At 40.6% G+C, this 25,165-nt stretch overlaps 2 protein-coding genes across 3 annotated transcripts; both read left to right on the top strand.

Annotated features, from left to right (window-relative positions):
• The first annotated feature begins 80 nt into the window (after window positions 1-80).
• spdl1 (spindle apparatus coiled-coil protein 1) lies at window positions 81-11,001 on the top strand. Its single transcript, XM_023417788.1, has 14 exons — window positions 81-282; window positions 2,431-2,592; window positions 2,845-3,021; window positions 3,684-3,878; window positions 4,265-4,414; window positions 4,841-4,939; window positions 5,030-5,140; window positions 5,233-5,373; window positions 6,761-6,864; window positions 7,343-7,463; window positions 7,727-7,793; window positions 7,898-8,077; window positions 8,194-8,272; window positions 10,683-11,001. The coding sequence occupies exons 2-14, from the start codon at window positions 2,431-2,433 to the stop codon at window positions 10,852-10,854; spliced, it is 1,758 nt and encodes a 585-aa protein (XP_023273556.1). The 5' UTR covers window positions 81-282; the 3' UTR covers window positions 10,855-11,001.
• Window positions 11,002-15,930: 4,929 nt separating this feature from the next.
• sil1 (SIL1 nucleotide exchange factor) lies at window positions 15,931-24,087 on the top strand. 2 transcript variants are annotated; one of them, XM_087177029.1, is made up of 12 exons: window positions 15,931-16,033; window positions 16,418-16,533; window positions 17,833-17,965; window positions 18,098-18,206; window positions 18,302-18,407; window positions 18,521-18,598; window positions 19,953-20,024; window positions 20,164-20,285; window positions 22,621-22,717; window positions 22,808-22,972; window positions 23,068-23,232; window positions 23,330-24,087. In XM_087177029.1, exons 2-12 carry the CDS (start codon window positions 16,423-16,425, stop codon window positions 23,531-23,533), a joined length of 1,362 nt encoding a protein of 453 aa, XP_087033155.1. In that variant the 5' UTR covers window positions 15,931-16,033; window positions 16,418-16,422; the 3' UTR covers window positions 23,534-24,087. The 2 variants fall into 2 exon arrangements, with proteins under 2 accessions (XP_087033155.1, XP_087033154.1); XM_087177028.1 differs by having other exon boundaries at window positions 19,929-20,024.
• Window positions 24,088-25,165: the final 1,078 nt, after the last annotated feature.

Below are 25,165 nucleotides of genomic sequence, written 5' to 3'. Positions count from 1 at the left end.
ATTTGAACTCTACCAAATCAATAAAGCATGATTTTTTACTTGTAAATTTACATTACAATAATAAGATTTATCATAGAGACACTAGAGTGTTTTTCTGTGCATTGTTTTCCATGAGATCAAACAATACAAACGCCCCTTATCGCTTCATTGGCCAATCAGGCACAACTCTCGTTGAGGCAATCTCGTGTTTCTTATCGCGATAGTTCATGGGAACTGTGCTCGATTTAAACAAAACTGGCGGTTTGTAGTTCTGACTGTCCAGAAGACTGTCCACACGTCGAGGTAAACATGATCATTTCGTTGTTATCTCCATTTTGTAACGATTGTAACTGCCTCTACCAGCTGTCTGTTGTTACTTCTGCGTCACCTCAGGGGAAATTAAACCGTTTACGTTAACTTTGTGATAAAAAAAAAACTGGGAAAGTTGCTGAAGCGCCATTATTGCCGACGGTGGTTAGCTAGTTAGTGGGTCGTCTGTTTATTTTCTGTCTATCAGGCGGCTGGTGACAACAAACAGTTCTTTCCGCTGATTCATTGATTCGCGTCTCCAACGGCCGTGAGTTAAACTAACTTTATCTCTGACTACAGTGAATTATCCGTTCAGTCATGACTAGTAGGAGACGGTGTTCACTAACCTCAGTATTACAGCAGCAGATGCGAGGATGGTTTGGAGGTGAACCGTGCGTTGTCACTGTCTCCAGTTTGTGTCTTTCAGGTGATAATATGAGACACGTAGGTTTGGCTGTTCACTGACAGTTTACATTTAAGGCTGTGACGTCTTTCAGTTGTATAAACTGCTGCTGAAGTGACACTGGTGTGAGAGATCGTGTATAGACAAGTAAACAAGAAACGCTGTGATTTAACTAAACCAGTTGAAAGGGAATATAAATATATTCAGGAATTTCAAAAAGTTTCAGACAGTTTACTTTTTCACTTTCTTCCTACCGTCTTTGAGGAAATTAGTAGAAAATGCAGGTTGGACTGATCATGTTGTGACTGTGTAATCCTATAGATCAGCCCGACTGAAACAGGACTTGAAATGCTATTATCGTGGGTTTAAGAAAAATCTGATAATCTTATATTGTCTATATTTGTTTATGAATAGATCATAGAACATCAACACAGGTCATTACTGGAGGGAACCAGACACAACATGTCTGCCTTCACATTTGATTGTATAAATCATGAAAAATAATTTAACAAATTACACCAAAGAGGGGTTCCTAGATTTCTAGTGAGAGACCTGGTTTTCTGGTGTGCACAACTAACAATGCAAGTTAGACAGGGAAATTCTGAATCTGTTGAAAGTCCAACATTAGATAATTTCCTAAACACATCAGGAAACCCTGTTTCCTGGAACAATACCAGCAGGTGGAGAACCTTAACCTTTCACCAAAAACGACCAGGACTGAGAGCAGGAGAAGATGTGTGTTATAAATCACCAGTATGCACAGGAAGCAGGTGTAGCCTCCATATGGACCCTCCCCTCCATCTACAGTATCTGCCTGAACAAAAATCTAACTACAGTCATGGCAACAGATACTCAATTTATAAAGACATACTCCAGAAATGTATCATCACTCCCTTGTATGTTCCAGCGGTGAATACTAATCTTTAGCCTTCAGATATCATGCCTCATTTGTGTGGAATAACTTAAAGAACAGACTGAAACTCGACAAACTGAAAATTTTATCTGACTGATGTAGGGTGTAATTGTTTTACTTAATCTCTTTTCTAACTTGCATTTATGAGCATTTAAGTCATCATCTTATTATCCACCTGGTTGTGTATCTTAATGTAAATAATATTTAAAGGCATTTAAATATACAGGCTGATCGCTGTTTATAGAAATACATGTCCACTTGTTTGTATGAACACATATGTGAATGTTTATTTTTCTGTACTCAGGTCTCACCTGTAAATAAGATCTTGATCTCAATATGACTTCCTGATTAGATAAGGTATAAATAAAAAAAAAAAAAATAAAAAAAAACTGTCAGTCAGGCAAACTGCTTCCAGAGAGGAAGGTCGAACCACACTGATGTGTTGTCCTGACTTTCAGATGTTCAGGGTCGACGTATCTCCATCTATGTTTTCATCTTTGTTTCAATTTAACGAATTGTCGACGCAGTAAAGACTCTCACACTGAGCTGAAATGAAAGGAGGTAAATGACATAAATAATACTTTGGTTTTATATAATTTTTTTTCCTTTTTAATATGTTGATGTTGAGCAGCCCTCGTCTCTGACGCTGTGTTCATGTGCTGCTACATTTTGAAGGACCTTGTATAGCAAACATATCACCAATGAGCATTATAAAGCTGTTGCATGTGAGGCTGTGTTGAAGATGTAGTGAGGCAGGTTACAGTCAGCATGGTGGTGAAGCACGAAGCAGATTTTACAAACACCCGCCCCTTCCTCCCCTCTCCAGATGGCAGCAGAGGAGGAGGTCCAGCTGCTCCGGAGCCAGCTGAGGGAGAGGGAGGGGCAGGTCCAGCAGGCTGCTCAGGCTGGTCTAGACCTCCTCAACCAGCACATGGAACTGCAGAACAGACTGGATGATCAGAGAGTAGAGATGACCAATGCACTAGAGGTATGACACTGTTCTTTAGAGGGCCAGGTAACACATTTTCTCTCAGACCTCTAGAGGTTCTATATATTCCCATGCAGGTGGTTTCAGTTTTCTGTTTCCAGGTTTTCAGATACCCTCTCCACCAAATACTGTGTCGACATTTTTATAGGAACTATTTCTTCAGGATAGAAGTGTTCCTGGTCAGGTGTGTGGATTATCCAGAGTTGAGCTTTAATCCTTTCCACCTGTCTCTGTGTGATGTGTTTATCACAGGCCCTCGAGCAGGAGAAGTACTCCCTGCAGAAGGAAGTGGAGCTGAAGGCTCGGATGCTGGAGTCACTGCAGTCAGACTATGACCTTGTGAAGACCCAACAGAGACAGCAGCTCCAGGAGCAACAGGAACACCTGGAGAGGATCCACAGCAAGGCACTCAGTGAGCAACACAACAAGGTACACCAACCTGTGGTCCACTGTGGTCAGGTCCTGAAAAATAACCCTCTTAACAGACAGTTTTCACCTTAGGTCACTGGGACACCTGAACAGAACAGAACTACAGTCAATGTGTTTGTTCTGCTTTGAAAAGGCCTGTTTACCTGCTGTAGCACCTATTTAATTTAGAACTGTGTGGATCCGGTCTTTCAGTGTTACACAGATTTATTTGTGGTGATCCACCACATATTGATATTTAAATTTTTTTTAAATTTCAAATTGGGGAAATCTTATTTCATTGTAGAGCCTGCCCCCTTCCTTTCTTCAACAGTTCCCATAATACTTTGGGAGCTGTAGAAAGGAAAAGTACTGTTGCCATTAAGTCAGCTGGTTAACTGTGGGCTCTGTTTTTTTTCTTTTTTTAAATTTGTTTACATTTTAGCACATTTTTAGCAAATTGTTTACTTGCTGAATTAGCTATTAGCATATTAGCAGCTCCTGTTTGCAGTGCATCATGGATGTATGGACAACAATCACCGTGATACTGTAAGACACCTAAAAACAAGCTTCTCAGACAGGTTCTGCAGTTCTGAACTCTTTTTCTAATTACTACATTTAGTGATATGTGAAGTCTTGATGTCTGTGTGTGTTCAGTAACTGTTAATGTGTTGTTTTGTTCTCAGATGCTGAGGTTGCAGTTGGCTCTGGATGAGTCTCAGCTCAGTGAGAAACAGCTGAGACACAAACTGGAGGTGCAAACAGAGACTCTGAATAAAAAAATGGAGGAGCTGCAAACTCTGAACGAACACACCCAGAGTTCCATGACGTCTGAGGTGATGGAGATACAGATGAAGATCATGGATCTGGAGACTATTAAGGTGAGGGAGATTAACTGTTCTGACTCATCTGTCTCTTGTACTGATACCTCACTGAGAACCTGGGTACCTTACATCTAATGTGCTGTTGCTGCTACTTACTGCTACTTTGCCCCATAAGCTCCACATGGTCTGCACTTTACAGTACTTGCCACATTCACCCATTCACTCACACATTCATACATCACACCTACACACTGATGGAACAGCCATCAGGGGGTTAGTATCTTGTCCAAGGACACTTTGACAAAAGGCCTGGAGGAGTCGGGGATCGAACCACCGTCCTGATTACTGGACGATCTGGTCTACCTCCTGAGCTGTGGTAGCCCTGCTTTTCTCCCTCAGGTGGAGCTCCAGCAGTAGATAAGGTGACCTTGTTTGTCTAACAGGTGGAGTTGGAGCAGACTCTGCGGGAATCTCAGTACAGAGAGCAGCAGTTGGAGCTGTCCAATAGCAGCGTGCAGCGTCACCTGGAACGAATCACAGAGGAGAAGGAGGACCGAGAGAAAGAGGCTGTTTCCTGGTTTAATGCCTTAGAGGTAAAATAAAGATCTGCAACTGTACAGTTCATAGATAAAAATATGCAGATACTGTGTTAATTCATCTTTGGTCTGTGTGCAATAATATTCTTGTGTTATTGTAGTTCATCAGACTATTGATTGACAGTTTAATTTTAAGTTGTAATGAATCTGCCAATGATCCATTCTCCCTGAGCGCTTTATTAGGAACAGCACACTAACACTGGGTAGTTCCTCATTTCTTAATGTCATGGACATGTCATAGATAAACCAGATGTTGAGACTCTGCTTCATGTTGACATGATGCATCACATCATCTCTGCAGAGCTCAGAACTGCTGTGTGTGATGAGACGGACAGCACTGTGTGTCTGACCTTGGTTTCTAGATCTGTATTTGTCTCTTGTTTGTGCATGCTCATATATCCTGGTGTCTCTGTCATGGCACAGAAATCTCGTGAGGTGAACCGGGACCTCCAGATCCAGTTGGACCAGGTTCTACAGAAGGCCCATGATCCCAACAGCAAAGGGAACTCCCTGTTTGCTGAGGTAAAAACCACCAGAATACTATGTTTTGGAGGTAAACAGAAATAAATGCAGAAACCTGAATCTGAAGCAACCAGTGTGCATGTGTTTCAGTTGGAGGATAAGCGTGCTGAGATGGAGATACGGCTGATCAGTATGAAGGTCCAGTATCAGTCCCTGCAGAAACAACACGCCTTCAGCAAACAGCAGCTGCAGCGCATGAAGGTACCAGTGTCAGAGAGAGCTGGATAAATACAGTGGCTACAAACATGTCCTGTGGTTTGTTTATAACTGACTGTTGAATGACACTCGTTCAGGTTCAAATAGCCACTCTGATGCAACTCCAGGGGTCCAGGGCTGACCCTGCTCAGCTGGAGAGACTGCAGTCCATGCTCTCTGAGAAGAATGGGGAGATCCAGAATCTCATGAGTAAACTACAGAGACTGGAGAAGGTGGAGGTGAGCCCTAATGAATCGACAAGTTTGATATTTTAACTGGAAAGAAAAAAAAATCAAATGGACATAAACTGTAAAAAGTGAACAGAGAATTAAAGGAGGAAAAAGTGACACCTATTCCTACACAGCCCAGCTCTGTAAATGGGAAATAAACAAAGTGACTCACACAACACTATTCAAGGCAATCAGCAACAGGCATGTTCATGCTCGTGCTCAGCACAAGGGAAAGAAGAGGAGGGCAGGTGGGGGAAATGGGGCAGTGGGAGCAAGGGACAGTAAAAGTTTTGAATGGGATTGATGGGGACTCCAGATGGGAAACCAGTGGTGATGTCAAGGCGAGTGCATGTTAATCTAATGGCGGTGGCAGGATGTTGGTGTACACTCCACAACATAATCGCATTGTCAAGACGGCATGATGGCCAAGGAACAAAAAAAGATTACACATTAATTGAAAAAGGAGTGCCATGATCAGGCAAGGATGAAGAATGGTGTCAACATCAGTGAGGCTTTCCAACGGTACAGGTTCACGGTTGGACTGGAAAAGAAATTGAGTCCTGGACTTTTCCACTGGGACTGACCCTGAATGATAGGCACACTGAGAGGACCGGGACAGAGACTTTAAAAAGTGTAAAAACATTATGGAATATCTTGACATTCCACTGGCCCCTTGTTTTGTCCCGTTTGCTAATGTTTGTGAAAGTTAACAGCAACTGGTTACTTAGCAAACAGGTACCAGTCTCACATTTGTGTCTGGTCTGATATGTTATTGGTGTGATGTTAGCTGTAGCAGCAGGAGAGTTGTGAGTACTTCCAGCTGCAGCTGGTGTGCTGGCTCTGGGAAACCATCTGGTCCTCTCTGCATGTTAGCTTAGAAGCAGTGACAGTTCGCATTGTATCATGGTAATTATCTGTACAACATGTGAAGGGTTTTATAGCCATGAAGACCCAAACACAAGTCTATTGGCACAGTGGATGTATTTGTTTGGATGCATCATTTGAAATGGTATGCTAGGTAACATTAGCTTCCTTGTTAGCTTAGTTATGAACCTACAGTCCTCTTCTAACTAAACGGCTAACTCTGATGCTGTGTTTGTCTGCAGATTGTTAATTTGATGATGTTGTATATTATAAGGTTTGTTTTGAGTATTCACTTCCACAATGTAGCCTATAAGACACTCAGGAGTCCATCACTGTGTCGTTGCCTTGGCAATGCACGTCCATGAATTTGGGGGTGTGGCTTCCAAACGAGCTCTGAGAGGAGGGGTGTATTTGTTTTACTGTTGACAGTCTTTCTCCAGAATCACTTACTTCACCTTTAACTTACAGCGATGTTTCATATTATCAACAACTAATATACTAAGATACTGAATGTGTGTATGTGCGTGTATAGATATTGAAGTCTCAGCCAGCTAATCCAGCTCCAGCAGAGAGCAATGATGGCCAAGATGAAACCTACTACACTGACCTGCTCAAGATGAAGCTCAACAACACTGTGTGAGTCTGACTCATCAAACACTGCGTGGTCTTGTTACCTGTTGTTTACCTGTAATGTGGCACAAAAACACTGGAAGCTTTTCAGACCCTTTCAGTCTGCTCATCTGAGTTTTACTGTCAGAGACACAGAGCGGTGACTTGACACAAAACTTCATGGAACTGGAATAAACCCGTGTGAGAGAGCCACTTGTATTCTCATCATACAGACTAACCAGCAGACAGTAACTCTGTCAGTCACATGCTTCCATATAGTCGATGCCTCACTGACCAGTGTCAGCTGTAGCTTAGCAACAGAAACTAATTGCTACTTTGGTTCACAAAAACTGAATCGTCATATTTGTAAAAAATTTTAATAATTGGTGGGTTAAAAAACACTTACAGCTCAAAGGGGTGTGTCTTGGATTAGTCTTTATCTGTATGTATGGGCTCTAGTTCACTGAAATCGTGTGTGTGCGCGTGCGTGTGTGTGTGTCTTCAGTAAGGATGCAGAGCGTCTAGGAGACGAGCTTTCACTACAGAGGATGAAGTCTTTGTCAGAGAGTCAGAGAGCTCTGGAACTGGAAAGAAAACTCTTCTCATCTGAACGGCTGCTCAAACAGGTGACTGCCAGGTCTCCCCTGAACTACTGTCTGTTGGTTTAAAACACTGTGTCTGTTGGTCAAGTAGAATGCAGCTGTCACAACAACAGGATGTTGATTATAGAACAAACTGAATTCACAAGTAGTAACTGCAAATACTGCTGTCCATCTGCAAACATGAAAACAAGCAACTACTAGTCTACCAGTCTGCTGCCTGTCTGTCACACTCGCTCCTGTTGCTGTTTACTGTGATGTTTGTTGAACTTTTTCTCTGTATATTTCAGGCTCAGAGTGACAAGATCAAACTACAGCTACGAGTAGAGGAGCTCCAACACAAATATGAACCCAGAGGTCAGTAGAATAACACCAGACCCACATGTGCCTCGGAGGAAGACGACAGTAATCTGTGAAATATACAATTTTAAAGTGTGACTATGATGTTATTTTATCTGTAGAGGTGAAAAAGAATGTGATCCAGAAGAGAAAGAAAGAGAAACTTCCTGTGGACATCATACCCTCTGATGACACCACTCCTAACAAGGCAGTTACCATGGAGATGGGTGTCACACATAATCAGACTGCAGGCCCTGAGACTGACACCTGTTCTACAGTAAAGGCACTGAGCTCCACACAAGGTGTGCAGGATCATTATGTCACGTTACATTACAACATGTACACAGCAAGCAGGACAAAGCAAAGGCCTGACCTCACTGATGTGATGACATCACTAATAATTTTGTCACGTCCTCAGGTTCAGAGCCTACTGAGCCACGGCCAGCAAAGTGTGTGAAGATCAGTGGAGATGAGCCTGTTGTAATTCCCAACCCCAGGTCAGTGTGTGTGTGTGTGTGTGTACAGTGTATGTACAGTTTGTCTCCTGTCATTGGTTTATCCATTACCTGTCTGCAGCCTAGTTCACTGTCAGGCTTGATCCAGTGAGTCCACTCCTCTTCACTTCAGTCTGAGACAGCTACAGTACAGAGATCTGTGTATGAACTGATGACTCCTGATGCTCTGTTGTGATGGAGTTGTCTGCAACACTGAGCACTCTTCATTTGATCAACACAAATAGGAAACATTCAGAAACATCAGAAATGAAATATATTATAATATATGTTGTACATAATATATATAATATGTTACAGTTGTTAAAGACATCAGGGGTTGAACTGGTAAACTAATGTTGGCACAGACACAAATGAGTTACCGTGGTACCAGAAGTCACAACAGCTGGTTTCTCTGGGAATTTTAACTATAAATGTAAATGTTTATATTCTTTTTAACATCTGTTTCTCTTTGTCATGTTCCCTCCTGGATGTTACTGTATAAGGCACAAATAACTGGCTTGTGCTTCGAAGCAGCATTTGAGTTTAATGAAGTAACTTCAGGTTTAACTCTGGGTTTTCAGTCCTACGACGGTGGTTGACTTGTTACCGGGGTAAGTTACCATGGTAACTGATGGTGAACTCCTAACCTGGGCCCTATTCCATCAAGACAGATAAAGTAAAATCCTGGCTTATTTGTTGAGTCTAGCTAAAGTAAGTCAGAGTTCTGTTTACATTACTGTGGCTTATAGGATTCCTTGTTCAGTTACCATGGTAACTGATACTGCTGAACTAGCCTGCTCCCTAGCAGGCTAACTGTCAAGCTTAACATAGCTGTGTTTCAATGAATTTCCAATGGCCGGAAACAGAATCTCAAAAGACAGTTCTATCGTGTCTTTTTGCGCCTGCATCACTTTTTTCATGTCTGTGTTCGGAAACTAGGGTTAGTCAACAGTGTGATTGATAGGTCAACCTTGCAGCTGTCACCAGAAAAGCAAAGAAGTCATTAGATTTACATTAGATTTTTCTCTTGAATACAAAAGGAGAGTTTGATACTGTAAAGATGTTTTCTTTAAATGTGTAGCTGTATGTTTATGAATTATACAGGACAGATTGACATTTTTATTTATGTAGAGGTTTTAAACAGTGCATTGTCATATTAATAATGTAGGCTGTCAATCATATTTATGAATTATACAATAAATAACTATCTTAACCTTCAGCCCCAAATGTAAGTGAATGAGTAGAATATTGGCATGATCAAACTGCTGATTATTGCCTACTTACCTACATTGATTAATTAGTCTAACATAAATTTACATAAAATAAAGGCTGCAGTTTGCAATGTACAATTAATTAAACATTCATTGCCTTTATTCTGATAGCCACAGGGACAGAGAGGATGACATGCAGGAAGGGCCACGGGTTGGACTGGAACCTGTGCAACTGGGGTTTTGTGTAAACTGATGATTTGCACTCTGAGCTATTGGAGCTCTGTAGCCTACTCCTGTCTTCACCTGAAGGTGCGCATATGTGTATTTTCTCACACAGAGCTTGTCAGTTACTGCTCACTGATAAACTTCTCCAGTCCACCTGTAGTTATAACTGGTTGGGTTTTACTTACATTACATTATTTACGTATTATACGTACACAGGGCGGGTGGTAACCGTAATGCAGGATCTGCTCTGCTGCTGAGAAGAAGACGGCTCTTCTTTTTGACAATCGACTGTTCTGGGATGCTTGTACAGTCCGTGCGGGCGCTTAATGTAGCTTTTCAACCCTGTTTTCAGTTAACGTTGACTGGGCTCGGCTAAACTGTGTTAATGGAATGGATTGAGTGAAGTGAAAGTTGATGTTAATTCTAGCCGGGCCTTTTCAAGTAAGTGCAGATTTCCTGAGCGACGTTGATGGAATACCCCCTGCTCCGGATCAGGTTTCTATTCTAGTTTGTTTAGATTTCACTTGTTGAATTTGGATTTACCTTTCTTTTCATATCATATTAATACTTCATTCATGGCTTATAATTAACAACTCTTCCTCTCTCTCATGAATACACTCAGAGCTGGACAGGTAAATCCAGGGTTAACTGAACCAGGTGATAACCAGCTTGATAGAACAGGTTATCGGGAAGGATGAGGTTAGGTTCAGTGAAGCTAGATCCTGGATATGATGAACCTGTTTCATAGTCAAGAGCTCAGGACACCTAATAAACCAGCAGTTTGACAAATACTAAAAACACATGACTGAAAGATTTGATTACAACAGTTTATGTTGACAATAAAGTCACATCAATACAGTGTAGCTGACTAATATTTCTATAGAATTGAAGAGTTGAACTAATATAAAATCACTTGGCAGAATTGAGACATAATGTTGAATAAAACTGGATGATATTTGTGTGTTGGCCCCCTGAAGCTCTCCTGTGACTGACTGTATAGAGAAGATGTTAGAGGAGAACCAGCAGCAGAACCAGGAGGAGAACCAGCAGCAGAATAAACGAGAGGAGGGAGTGAGGAAACCAAGAGCAGTGGAGATGATCCACGTCAGCTCTAACAGCAGTATGGAGAACCAGTGTGCTCAACAGTAGGCCTTATCTGGAACACAGTTTATGCTCTATATGTATATGTGCTGCTATAACCTGATAGTCTTTTTCATTCACATACTGACTTGTACATCTCTCTGCTCAGTTCACTGTATTATTAAATCTTACACAATTAAAATATTTGCAACAGTCTGTCCAGTTTCTTAAAATGTATGAATAATAATGTGTTACTTTGGCAACAATAGTTTCATCTCAACTGTTTTGTAAAAAAGGATGTAACTTTAGCTGCTTGATATTGAATCAAATGATTTTGTCAATCTTTTCCTTGTGAAGACGACATCTCAGGAACGCCTTGAAGAACTAAAAGTTCAATTGGACTCAAGTATAAAGTGAGTAGAATTTGGTGGTGAAAGGTCAAAGGTCACTATGACCTCATAAAACATGTTTTTAACCATAACAGAATTCATACACAATTGCCATTTTATGACCAAAAGGTCAAACCATCAAGGGCATGAGAGCTCCCCAACAGACATTTTGAGACCTTCATGCACACTTTCTGTAAGTCTGCATTTCTGCAGACTTTGCCTGAGGGAATTACCCAAAGTTCATAGCATTGTGACATTAACATTAAACACGAGGTTGCCATGTGTCATGATTAGGTGTGATACCAGATTGTACCAAAGGGTGTCTGTAGCGGTGGGTCAAGAGTCCAGAGATATGGTTCGTGTAAGGAAGTAGGGCCACATGTTTACCTGCTAGGAGACAAAAATAAAGCGGAGTATGTTAAAGTGTTCAAAATATGATGAAGTTCATTTCATGCACAATAATGAACAAAACACCATGGGATGCCCAGAAGCGTAAAAACGGCAACCAACGCCATAAAACGCAAGAAATAAGATAGAAAAAGGACGGTTAACAAACATGCATGAAAAGAACGAACCCTATGTTAGCATTACAAGAAAAATGACAGGAGGCCTATATGACAGTATAAACACAGAGCTCACTGAGATTCAGAGCCAGTGGAATTATTTGTCCTATGATGACATGATGATGAATTCCAAATATGCAAATTGGATCAGATCTGATCCAACATTATTTTTTCTGTTTACAAACAGGAAGTGAAGGGAGATAATAAAAACGTACAAGGAAAAGTCCCAAGCCCAAATTGAATTCAGGTGTTTTGGCATAATCAAGGTAACGTGATAAGAGTGCAGCATCTCGCACTCAATAGGTGCGTTCGATTTTATGTGGCGCTGCGCATCGCCGACTTGACGTGATGCATGCTGGACTTAACACACTGCATGCTGGACTTAACACACTGCATGCTGGAAAGAAAATTTGTCCGACTTTCGCCGGCGCTGCGCAACGTCACTATGTCATATGATATAAAAACCTCGCGGGGGCAAGGCGCCTTCAGCGTTGATGCTCTCTCTAGCGGCTTCACCGACTGAGAACCACCTCTGTGACGACAGCAGTTTATCCTGATTGGCTGAGGGTTTCACTGACACATAACGTGCTCTACGTTTGTATTGTAAGAACTTCAGATCCTCCTTTACAGAGTTGGAGAAAGTACACTGCACCATTACTTGTGTCAGAGTATAGATTCTCCTGATCAAATATGATCCAATACAAGTGCAAGTTGTTCAGTTAAGTTTTTACTTGAGATTGTTTTTTATTCTCAATGTTCTCAATAAAACAGAAATAAAATTCTGCATCCTTTGGGAAAGAAGACGGATCTGTTTTTCTTGTTATTACAGCCTATTGCTGCACAAAGCTCGGGCATTTTAACCCTAATTTATGGATTACTTGTCCCTGCCAAAAGAATAGCCTACAGCAATAGACGACATAACAGGGATACAGTACAAATTTGCGCCTTTTTTGCCGCTGTTTTTTTTATCTACTAACAACATCTGATCAGCCCAGTTCAAAGTCACGTCAATTTAATAGGCTAATAATCTATTTAAGCAATTGTTAAGCAATGAAACAATTTTTATTTAAGTTTCAGAAGTTTAATCGATGGTTTGACGAATAAGTAAGTCAATCCAAAAATAACTGTGGTCCATATAAACATCTTGTCATCGGTTGGCAAACGATGTTGGTAGTTGACAGATCTTGTGAGAGCTTGGCACTGAGACAGAGGCAGGTCTCCAATGAAGTTAATTTTCTCCGGATCTGATCGTCTGAAAAATGTCACTTTGATGTCAAAATGTTATGAAGACCTGCAGCTTGTGAAAACTGGCTCCATCATTTATTTCGGTGACTATGGAGCGAAAAGAATCTGTGATGTCATTCACTTTGCCCATTGGAATGAATACCCTCAGACCTGCTTCCGGTCTCCTAAAGGGGCGGGGAGGTGGAGAAACTTACGTCACACAGATACAGGAAATAAACGGAAATTAAGCGTCTCGGTTTCTCTACTTTTTTTTTTTATTATTTATTAATTGCAAAGTGCAAATACAATAAGCATCTTCAATTACAAATACAAACATCATTCAGTTCAGAACTGAGCATAGTGTTCCATGAATAAGGTTCAATCAAAAATAAGATATAACACAACGGAACAATAATAGGAAAATAAAACAAATAATTGTTGTTACATATCTTATAAGGGGATTAAATAAAAGTAAGATCTGATAAATATTCACATAGCAATAGGGCTTTCTTCGTTTCATGAGTTTTAATCACTCAAAATAAAGGTGTAGCTCCTTCAAAAAATGGTGAAATGTGGGGTAGTTTTTGAGAATTTACATTTGTGTAGAAAATATTTGGCAAGTATAAGTAAGTTATTAATGACATATTCTAGTTTTTTGTCTTCCATTACGAAACCAAATCTAACACTATTGTAAGTCAGGGGTGGCATATTCATATTATTATAGGATATCCAATTTTTGAAGTCCTTCCAAAACAAAACAGATACACTACAAGAAAATATTAAGTGTTCCAGTGTTTCTACTTCTGTTTTACAAAATGCACATTCATTATTGTCTAAATTGAATTTAATTCTCAAAAATTCACTACAGGGGTAAATGTCATTTATAGTTTTAAAATGTACTTCTTTGGCTTTAGGGGGAATAGGAAAGCCAAAAAACCTACATCTAATTCTCTTAGCAATCAAAGCAGAGTATTCCTGCAAATGAAACTTTCTTTTCAGAGACAAGGGAAAGTATTCTTGGGTGAGAGTAGATCTCAAAAATTTGTTGTTACATGTCTTCTCTAAAAAGGAATAGCCCTCTATAGACAGGGTACACAGACTGGGTGTTATCGGCGTGTACATTAAAGTTCCCTTAATCATACTGATGAAAGCTTGTGGGATCGCTTTAATCACAGCCCAGTAACTGCTTCTGGAGCATGTAAGATTATATTTGTGAGTAAAATCATCCAAATTTAATATGTTACCTCTCTCATCCATAAGATGTTGAATAGACCAAATCCCCTGCTCCATCCATTCTTTGAAATAAAAGGCCTTCTTTTTTATTAATATATATCGATTATTCCAGATTGGGGTGTTGTGGGGAGAAAAGTTGTGTTTATAAATTAGTTTCCAATAATGGAGGACTTGCTGGTGAAATTTGGATAACTTAATTGGCAGTTTCCTGATCTCAAAATCACATTTCAACAAAAATTTAACACCTCCAACATCCATGAATATTTTGGAGGGTAAGTTAAACCAGAAATGTTCACAGTGAGTAACAAAATTTTTTAACCACTTAAGCTTCAGGGTTCCATTCATGGGATCAAAATCAATTGCGTTCAATCTCCCTTCTTCTATTGACTTAACAATGCCACCCTTTCTAATATAATGATGTCCATTTTTCCAAATGAAATTATAAATAATCTGGTTGATGTTTTTAATCATATTGGCAGGGATAGCCAAAGAGTATGCTGGATAAGTAAGTGTTGATAAAGCTTCCATTTTAGATAATGAAATCCTCCCAAATATAGACAAATCCCTTTTTAGCCACAAGTTCAAAATTGTTTTAGTTTTCATCAAAATGCTTTCAATATTAGTTTTCTCTCTCTAATAAGTCCTTAGAGATATTAATACCCAGATATTTAACTTCATTTTTAATTGGAATGCCTTGAATAGATACTAGGGGGTGATCATGAATAGCCATCAATTCACACTTGTTCAGGTTTAGATGAAGCCCTGAAGCTTTACCTCGGTTTCTCTACTGTCTCTGATACACGTTTGCTCTTCGGGGAGGCCACACAAATAAAACAAGCTTATATGTCTCCACACCAGCAGGCGGCAGTATTTAGAAATGCTGCTATTGAATGGAACACGTCAGAAAGAATGACGGCTGTATGATGAGAGTCGAGTGCGCAGAGCCCCAGAGGGAAAGCTTTTTGGAATAACATCTTTACAGACATTAACTGACAAAGAGCAAGGCTTTTGCCACACAAATTCTGTATTAACAATAAAGTTAAACAAGTGCACATTAAAATCTTACACAATATATATGTAACTAATTAATATTTATCCAAACTTTTAGATATTGAAAATAAATGTACGCTCTGTGATAACGAATCCGAATCTTTAATTCATCTCTTTTATCACTGCTCAAGTTCGCTAACCTTTTGGACTCAGACTGAGAGATATATATTGGGTAAAACGAAATATAATGTCAAAATTCACTGTTCAAGTGTCATCACTTGTTTTGATCACGAAAACAAGGAAATTGAATTTATAGTTAACTTGTTGATTCTGTTTGGCAAATTTCATATCCACAAATGCAGATTTACAAAAACTTCCCTCAATTTCTTCAGATTTTCAATTGAATTTTTAGAGTACATTAAAACACTACAACTCTTAAACTCAGTTAAATGTAACAAAACTGTCAAAATATATAAAGAACTATTCAAAGAGAAATATCCCCTTTTCCCTTTGTCATTTATATTTGTTGCTTGTTTTATTCATTGATTTTGTGTATGATTCAGAATTTTGCAATATACTTGTTCTGTATATCCTCACATTATTTTTATATAATGTATTGTTTATTACCTACTCGATACTGTATCAGCACAGATCGAGATACTGAGCACCCGTCTGTATATTCTACTCATAGTCGTTCAATAAAGTTTTGTGAAAAAAAAGAAAAAAAGTCGAGTGCGCAGTGACGGAAGCCTTTTGGGTATAAAAAGCTCCTGGTGTTCGGGAACCGTCAGTGTGTTTGTGACGACTTGACATCTGGCTGCGACTCAGCTCCTGATTCCACTGAAACAGGCAAGTTTGTGTGAAACGTCTGTTCGCTGACATCATAACGTCAGCTGCCGTCACATGAAGATCATCCTAGCTGTTGTGTAGCGCTTGGTTCATAGTATGTAGAGCTGTGTCGTCACTATCACTGAACATCTCATCTGACCACACACACACCAAAATCTGGACTTTTATGAAAACATGGTAACTGTTGATCAAAGTGGTGATCAATCTGAAGGAGCCAGTGCTAACATATGGTGTTGAGTAGTGAGATAAGGAAGAGTTACAACATCAGATTTGTGAATGGAGACTGGTGTGCGGGTCATCCTGTCTGCAAAAGGTCCAGGTGTTGCTGTGTGTAGGACAGAGGACAGTAATGCTGAGGTGTCAGTGTGTCCTCCTGTGTTTCAGTCTCCATGACGATGATCTCCAGCTGTGGTAGAGGAACTTCATTCAGCTGCTTCAGCTGCTTGGCTCTTCTCCTGGTGCTGCATTACCATCAAATAAACAGGATTCATGGTCAGAAGGTGAGTTAAACTGGGTTATACTTTAAATCCCTGACATTCTTAATAAACCTCAGTGATGAGAATCATGCCTCACCATTGAAAAGGTGTGTGGATTCCTGTAAACTAAACGCTTCATCTCTGCAGGGAGTGTATCACAGGTAACGGGGGATCTGAACAGGCCGAACCCCCCTCTCAGCTTATTCTCTGCCACTGTACCACAGTATGCTGTGTCAGCTGCAGAAGGACTTGGTCCAGGTGGTGAAAATGGCACAGAGGATTGTGAGAAATAGGCTCCCAAGCCTGATCACTGTGCACACTACCAACCTAAAGCTTTCAACATCAGCAGAGACGCGTCACACCCAGGTCACAGTCTGTTTGTCCCTTTGTAGTCAGGAAAGAGATCCAGAACCATCAAAGACCCAATCAACAGACTGAGAGAGCTTCTTCTCCAGAGCCAATTTTTTTCAGTTAAAAAAAGGTTTAAATTCACAAAAAGATGCCATATATATGTAGTAAATCTCCCATATATGTCCTCACTTTAACTTTTTAAAAACTTTAGTTATTTGTAATTTTTCTATTATGTTATTATGTAAAATATCATGTGGTGCGGCCATCCAGACTTAATTGCTGTTTTGAAATTATTCTAAATATATTTAATTTTCTGCCCTATTTGGCATGATGGCATGAAGTGTTTTGTAGCCCTGTATTTGTATTTTCATCATAGAATACAAACAAATTTTGTCTGGTTATCTCCACCACTTTGGGACTTTATGTTGAAATCCGTTCAAAGACAGGAAGATGCATTAGCTGTATTACAACTGTTGTGCAGTACTTCTTTATGGTTTTTACTCACTATTGCTGTTTATCTTTTATCTTGCTCTGTATCCTGTCACAGATAAACATCATTTCGTTGTTTGCCCACAATGACAGTGTCTTATTTCTTATCTTGTATAAGCATCTGTGAGAGGAAAGCCATACAGTGGGATCCAAGAGTCAAGTGGTCTTAGACTCTTGGACCCCACTGCATGTTGGAACTTAATCTCTTGTGAGGCAAGTGAGGTAAAACTGATGCCTTCATATGTCTTTAATGTCCTGTCTCTAACAGTAATGTAACAGGATGATGTGGCAGAGAGACACTGAGGAGGAAGTCCTCTGTACTGATCTGAGACCAGTACTGGGAATTAAAACACACCTATGTCTCAAACACTAATACACAGACACACATGATAAATCTGGTTTTAGGGAAGGAAATCAACCTTTCACTGTAAAATGAAACAGTTCACCAAAGATACAATGATTTTTGTTATTGATTTTCTGCAGTCTGACTCTGCCCTAACTGTGGTGGAGAATACAGACGGAGGAGGAGGAGGAGGAGGTGATGGAGAGGAGGAGAAGGAGGAGGTAAATCTAAAGGTGGTCCAACCTACTGAGCAGTGGCAATCACTCAAACCAGGTATTGTAGTGGATCCTGTATGGACACTGTGTTACAGTCAAATTTGAATCAATTTTAGACTGACCTGTGTGTGTGTGTGTGTGTGTGTGTGTGTGTGTGTGTGTGTGTGTGTGTGTGTGTGTGTGTGTGTAGGCCAGGCAGTCCCAGCAGGTTCTCATGTGAGGCTGAATCTGCAGACAGGTCAGAGGGAGGTCAGACTAGGAGAGGAGCAGCTCAAATACTGGACCCAGGAGCACCAAAGGTACGACACAGCAGTGACCCTGATCTTCACACTGTTATCACTGTGTACCAGGTGTCAGGAGAACATGATATCATCAGTGAGTCTGTCTCTCCCAGGGACACAAAAGAGACCGGGTCCTTCTTCAGTCCTGATGAACTGAAACAGGCCATGAAGAAGATCAAGGAAGACCTGAACCCAGTGAGCAAAGACCCAGACCAGCAGGTATCAACACAAGACTGATGATTCAAGCTCTGACCAAACACACAAACTAACACAGCACATCGCACTTAAACTGAAGTGTGTGTGTGTGTGTGTGTGTGTGTGTGTATCTACAGGCGTCTATATACCGCCCCCTAGAGGAGTTGAAGAGGGACATGGCTCAGTTGGACCTACTATTGGAGACGGATGTTCAGGTACATCATCGGTGTTCAGTCTCAGTTATTGATGAGTCAGTTAGTATTTCAGTGTCTGTCCACAATGAATCACACAGACCTTGACCAATCAGCTGATATTAATTTATGACAGATACTGATATCTGTGTTCATCCGTGTGTGATGACTGTTAATAAAACAAGGTAATAGTAGGTATTGTAATTGTAATTCAAGCATGATGTACAATTACTCTGTTATAACCAACAAGGTCATTTATATGCATCAGCATTCATGAGTTGCTTTGCTTTGACCATGAGAGTTTGAGAAAGAGAGAGAGAGAGTTTGCATTAGCAGAACCACTAACACTGTGTCAGGCCCTGCCAGTTGCTAAAAAACAACATAAACAAATAAAAGATGCTAACTACGCTAACCGTTCTGATCCGTCTGCTAGTCTCTGGTTCTGGTCTCAGACTCCTCATCTGAGGTGGGTCTGACTGAGGCTCAAACATGTGGCTGAGTCTCTCCGATGTTTCCTCCACCAACCATCTTGATACTCTCTGCTCTTTCACTTGTCCACCTAGAGCAAGCAGGTGGTGGGCGGGGCATAAGATCTGATCCAGATTTCAAAACCAGGAAGTAAGAGTAGATGAGCTTCAGACCCAGTTTTTAATGTGAACCCATATTAAACTAAATATGAATTTTTTACAGAGTTTTTAGACATGTCTGGAAAGAGAATTTATTTTAATATCAGCGTACTTTCAGAAATGAGCCTAGATAATGGTTTTCATCTGTGCATTAAATCCAGCTTCCTGTAGTGCAGGTGGAAGCTTTACCTCATCACAGTGACCATGGAGCAGCTGTCTGTCTGTGATGTTGGTGTTATCTGACTTGGGGCTGTGTGAAGTTCTTATACACACTCAGTGTTTTACCTGCAGTAGATTCATTTTAGATGAGCAGCAGGAGGTGAGTGATGAGCTGCTGTGGACAGTGTCACAGAAAAACCTGTTTCAGCCACTTAAAAAATACAGAACTAAAAATCCAATATCAGTTTTAGTGCAGACTTGATTTAGAATATTTTCACTGCTTCACCTTCTATCAAAGCAGTAGCTCCAGGTAGTGCCAGACTAAAGGGCTGTTTTACTGAAGATAAACTGGTGAAAATATTCTAAATAAAGTGATAACTTCTACTGATATTGGATTTTTCTTCGGGGATTTTTGTAAAGTGACTGAAAGATTTTTGGGGACCCCGCCCACAGCAGCTCATCACTCAGCTGGTGCTGTGAAAGCGCTGATCTGAATCTGCTGCAGGTAATACACTCACTATAGATACCTCACATAGCCCCGTGTGAATGAAGTTTGTGGTGTTGTGCAGATAATGAGGCGTCTGCTTGAACAGTTCAACAGCAGCAACTCAACTGCAGAGCAGAGAATGAACATCCTGCTAGAGCTGGAGTACCTGGTGCACCAGGTAACACAACACACACCACACACACACACCCATTGACAAACATGAAAACCTGCAGATTCTGTGTGTGTTTGTGTGTGTGTGTGTGTGTGTGTGTGTGTGTGTGTGTGTGTGTGTGTGTGTGTGTGTGTGTGTGTGTTAGGTGGACAATGCTCAGACTCTCTGCTCCATGGGGGGTCTCCAAGTGATTCTAGAGGGTCTGAACAGCTCTGACTTGAGACTGCAGGAGAACTCTGCCTTTGTTCTGGGATCTGCTTTATCCAGGTGCAAACACTCTTCACTGTGTTCAGCTACTGTTTGACTAAAAGCTCAACATCACACGTCTCCATCACAGCTGCACACCTGTGTAGTTTTAGGCTGATTGATCTCTCACTGTCCTTTCACCTCAGTTCACATGAGTGAACATGCGAGTATTGACACACTCATCAGAGACGCCTTCAATTAGTATCAGGCTTAACGAGCTACAAGAAGTGGAGCTGCCAGTGCTTTGTAAACTGTCTGGCAGTTTTAAGAAGGGTTACAGCACAGATGTTTATAAATGTTTTTTTATACTACATTTAATATGGAGAACACAATAACACACTTCAAGAAATTATTGATTTCATTTAATTTTATTCTTCATTGTCTGAAACCAAACCTACACCTCTGTGTGAGTTTAAAATGCTGTAGTTACTCACTCCTGCAGGTGGCTGCCCTGTCTGCCTGGACTGTAGATGGAGCAAATCAGCCTGCCTAAATGCTGCTGCCATGGCCGTACCCAGGGTTTTAGAAATACTGAGGTCCAAAACTGCGCATGCTAGCTGGGTTGGGGGCATTAGGGGGTAATTAGGCCTACATTGTTTGAATGTGATCAGGTCATTCAGTTTTTGTTTGTGTTGACTAGCACAGGGGCATAATGCTAATCCTTTCCTGGGCACAGTGGGCAGTACCTCCTCTTCCTCTCTCATCTCAATCACCTTCTCTTCTTCTTTTTCTGTCAGTCTCCTCATCTTGTCCTATTTATATGCAAATACCAACCAAAATATTGATTATAGGGATGTAAGCTCTTAGTACACATACACAACCCTATTTTACATTTCCAGTCAATCGACAGATCGGAAAACTAAACAATTTGTTAGCTAAGCGTAGCTAATTAAGGAACATTGTTAATTTGGTAACTAGACATTTAGCTACAGACAACATTTACCTCAGGAATTATCAATGGTGTCAATATAGGAAAGAGATTTAAATGTATTGACACAACATACATTACATTATGAAACTTTTTCTTGGTTTTAATTGGGAAATGGTGCTAACCAACCTGCTTTCAGCACCTCTCGCGGCAGAGTGAAGTGCAGGTAAAACAGGACCCCTTCAAATTTTGCACAAATGTCCACTCGAGCACAAACTGATTAGATTTTGTTGGTCAAAGGTCAAGGTCAGTGTGACCTCAGAAAACACTTTTTAGCCATTACACAAGACTTCACAGCAATTATGACAAAATTTCACACGTATGGTTCATATTTTCTATGACTCTGGATAAACAGGAATGTAACCTGAAACTAGTCTGAGTGGAGAAGGCAAACAACCACCAGAAGGTGATTCTAGTTTTCAGAGGTTCCAACTCAGTGACATGAGCTGAAGTATCTGAGCAGCAGCCATTAAAAGAGCTGGTCCACTTCTCTAAATGATGAGGAAAGGAGCTTCAATGCTACTTATTTTATCTCCTTAGCATAGGGTTTCATGCTGGGACCTTCCTTTATGAAAGGAAAGGAGAAAATGCTGTCCCACTTCCTTGTTGCAGCAACATTTGAAGCGAAGCACCATTGTAGTTTAACCATAGCAGAACCACATAAATGTAGAAACAACAGAGAAACTGTTTTATGTTTGTGACATGATCCAAAACTGATGGAACTCCTTGTCTGATCGACTGAAGCCAAAATCCATAAATATAGATTTACACTCTTTAAATCAGTCAGGAGTCATCATGAAGAACAAGCAGGTTGAATTTATACCAATTTAACAATAACAATATCATCATCATCATCATAACTAAATACTATAGCCTATACATAAATGTTGTTTCACTAAATCCACTCCCATTGTGCAAAGCACTAAAAATGAATATTCTCTAGTGAACAATTGTATAGAAATGTCAAAAGCACCTATGACAGGAAACTATAATCTTATGTCTGGATATAATTTATTCTGAGCTCTTGCACAGTTTATTTTCATTTAATTATTATTTTAATGGCTCAACTTTCTCTATCTGTTTTTTTTCTTTCATGTCATCTTATTTCAACATTTCAATCCTGTTTGTTTTGTTGTTAGTAAAGGAGGATTTATGCTCCATATGTTTTAAATAAAGTTAGTTTAAAAAAAAAAAAAAGTTTAGTGTCAGTGCAGTCAGATTCTTTTCCTACGTCCTTATGAATTCTCTTCACATCTTTGACCTCATGCCGTTTTCCATCGAGGAGAAGTGGTTAGAGAGGAGATTATTTCGACTTTTCCACTGCAGCCCTGTTCTTAGGTCTCTGTGTCCCCTGATATCAGATCTGAGCTGGTGTCTGTGTTTGTATCCAGCTGTTTGTCAGCTGTCTAACAGCTGTTTGTCCTGTAGTAACCCAGTGGTCCAAGTGAAAGCTGTGGAGAATGGTGCTCTGCAGACACTGTTGACCGTGCTGGCCATTGCTCAGCCACTCAGAGTGAAGAAGAAGGTACTGACACCCTCTGACATCACAGCGACATATCGAGGTGAAACACACTCACCTGAGCTTTAACGTCCTCTGTGACTGTCCTCTTCTCAGGTCCTATTTGCTGTGGCCTCCCTCTTACGTAACTTCCCCTATGCACAACACAACTTCCTGTCACATGGGGGACTTCAGGTCCTATCAGAGCTGTTCAGGGCAGATGGAGGTGGAGTTCTGCGACTGCGCATTGTCACCATGTTGTATGACATGATCAGTGAGAAGGTACAACAACAACCTGTGTGTGAAGTTTGTCCAGGATGAGAACTCTGACTCTGATTTGTTGGTGATGGGGAGGCTGGTCTGGTCTGTTCCAACAGGAGCTGATCTCCCAAGCAGGTTTGGACCTGGTCCTGGATGCTGCTCATGACGAGCGTGTGCGGCAGTACTCTAAGGTGTCCCTGGATGGGGAGCTGCTGGAGAAGGGCTGGTGCAGTCTGGTCCCACAGCTGCTGGAGTCCACTGAGCATGACTACAGAGAGAAGGTAAAAGAAATGTTGATAATTAACAGGTTATAATCAGCCGTAGTGCTACAGGAACAGTATTCACCTATAAGAACCTTTAAGAACGTTTTTCTCTAAGGCTCTTCGGGCTCTGTTGGCGATGGCTCCGATGTGTTTGGACCAGTACCGCTCAGACAGCTCTCTGATGGACTCTCTGCTGTCTCTCCGAGACCAGTACCAACACATGGTCCAGTCTGAGATGATTCTGGGAGAGGAGAACAGCTACTTCACAGAGTTGGTAGAACTTATAGATGCACTGCAAGTCAAAATGAAAACGAAATGACCAGCGGAGTGACCACACTGTGCAGAGGATCACACAGACTGATATAGACTGATACAGACTGACTGACACAGACTGATGGAGACTGACACAGACTGATACAGACTGACTGGTGCAGACAGACTGACAGACTGATGCAGACTGACTGACACAGACTGACACAGACTGACACAGACTGACACAGAAGCCGCTTTTCGACCAAAAATAGTTCCAGGTACTTTTCCTCAGAAAATGAATTGAATGAATTTGACAAACCAAGCTTCATTGATGACCTCTGAATGTTTTTTTGGGGTGGGGGTGGTTAACATAGACCCTCTTCACAGCAGACATATTGATTTATCGAAGCAGGTAAAATACAGGTGTAAATAATAATGGTCCCATTCCATTAAGTGACCTTATAAGACCAAGCCCTGGAAGAGGTTCACCTAAATGCAATAAACCCGTCATTAATGTTATGAATTCCACATGTCAAAATATCTGCTCTGAAAACAGAGTGCATGGCTATGGAATATTTTATTTTATTTTGATATTTAAATTAAATTAATGTTTAAAAAATATTTTGTTGTCTTTCTTGGAACAAACATCCCATGAGTCTGTGGATCCCCTGCAGGGTAACCTTTAAACTAAAGCAGGCATGACTCAGTGTTAAAAGTAAAATGTAGTGAAGCTATAATCCTATTGGCATTTTACTTTTGGATAGTTTTTTTCTCACCTGGATGTTGCTGTTATGAGCCCTATAAACACTGCAACCTTATAAACACTGCAACATCCTGACTTACAGTCACATCATTGTGACTACAAGTTAGGATGTTGCAGTGTTTATTAACTGCAGTGTCTATTACAGAAAATCTGTCATCCTTAAATTTCACCATAGGAGCTGAGACCTGATGAATGTGTCACAGCCAACAGCACTTTACAGGAACAACATTGTAGATGTAATTCACCAGCACCAGAACAGCCCAGAATATGACCATAATAGATAGATAGATAGATAGATAGATAGATAGATAGATAGATAGATAGATAGATAGATACTTAATTTATCCCCATGCGGAAATTCATGTGTCCATTAGCTCATTGTTGATAATAATAATAATAAAAACAAAAAGAAAAAAAGTTAATAATAAATAAACAATAATAATTATATTAGTCCACTTCCTTTGGCTGAGGTGTTCTACAGCCTGATGGCAGTGGGAACAAAGGATCTCCTGAACCTCTCTGTTCTGCAGCACAGTGAGATGAGATGTTTGCTGCACCTGTAGCTGCTTCTCTGTCCTGCCAGAATGTTGTGGAGAGGATGGTTGGTATTGTCTAAGATGGCCTCCATCTTACATTGCATGTGTCTCTCCACAACAGTCCTGAGTGAATCCAGACTCCTGCCAAGCACAGACCCAACCTTTTTGACCAGCTTATCCAGTCTCTTTGTGTTCATGTCAGACATGCTGCTGCAGTAGACTGCAGTATAAAAGAATACACTGGCCACCACTGACTGATAAATGTGCAGCATTTCACTGCAGACATCAAAGGACCTGAGCCTCCTGAAGAAAAAGAGCTGGCTCTGCCCCTTCAGGTAGATGGCATCCATGTTCAGGGACCAGTCCAGTTTACTGTCCAGGTGCACACTATTTACTATTT

The sequence above is a fragment of the Seriola lalandi genome, unplaced genomic scaffold, assembly GCF_002814215.2.
Source record: "Seriola lalandi dorsalis isolate HSWRI2012SDOR001 ecotype SW California unplaced genomic scaffold, Sedor1 jcf7180002054578, whole genome shotgun sequence".
Lineage (NCBI taxonomy): Eukaryota > Metazoa > Chordata > Actinopteri > Carangiformes > Carangidae > Seriola > Seriola lalandi.
Note: the sequence above shows the minus strand (reverse complement) of the source record. Positions and strands in the feature narration are given on the sequence as shown.

What these genes read in the sequence shown, in the direction of transcription:
- spdl1 (XM_023417788.1), top strand. Translation starts at nt 2,431, where the DNA reads ATGGCAGCAGAGGAGGAGGTCCAGCTGCTCCGGAGCCAGCTGAGGGAG. An exon ending in ACACAAATATGAACCCAGAG is followed by an intron (nt 7,794 to 7,897) that starts GTCAGTAGAATA and finishes TTTTATCTGTAG; the next exon opens with AGGTGAAAAAGAATGTGATC. An exon ending in GGCACTGAGCTCCACACAAG is followed by an intron (nt 8,078 to 8,193) that starts GTGTGCAGGATC and finishes TCACGTCCTCAG; the next exon opens with GTTCAGAGCCTACTGAGCCA.
- sil1 (XM_087177028.1), top strand. Translation starts at nt 16,423, where the DNA reads ATGACGATGATCTCCAGCTGTGGTAGAGGAACTTCATTCAGCTGCTTC. An exon ending in GCAAAGACCCAGACCAGCAG is followed by an intron (nt 18,408 to 18,520) that starts GTATCAACACAA and finishes GTGTATCTACAG; the next exon opens with GCGTCTATATACCGCCCCCT. An exon ending in CACTCAGAGTGAAGAAGAAG is followed by an intron (nt 22,718 to 22,807) that starts GTACTGACACCC and finishes TCCTCTTCTCAG; the next exon opens with GTCCTATTTGCTGTGGCCTC.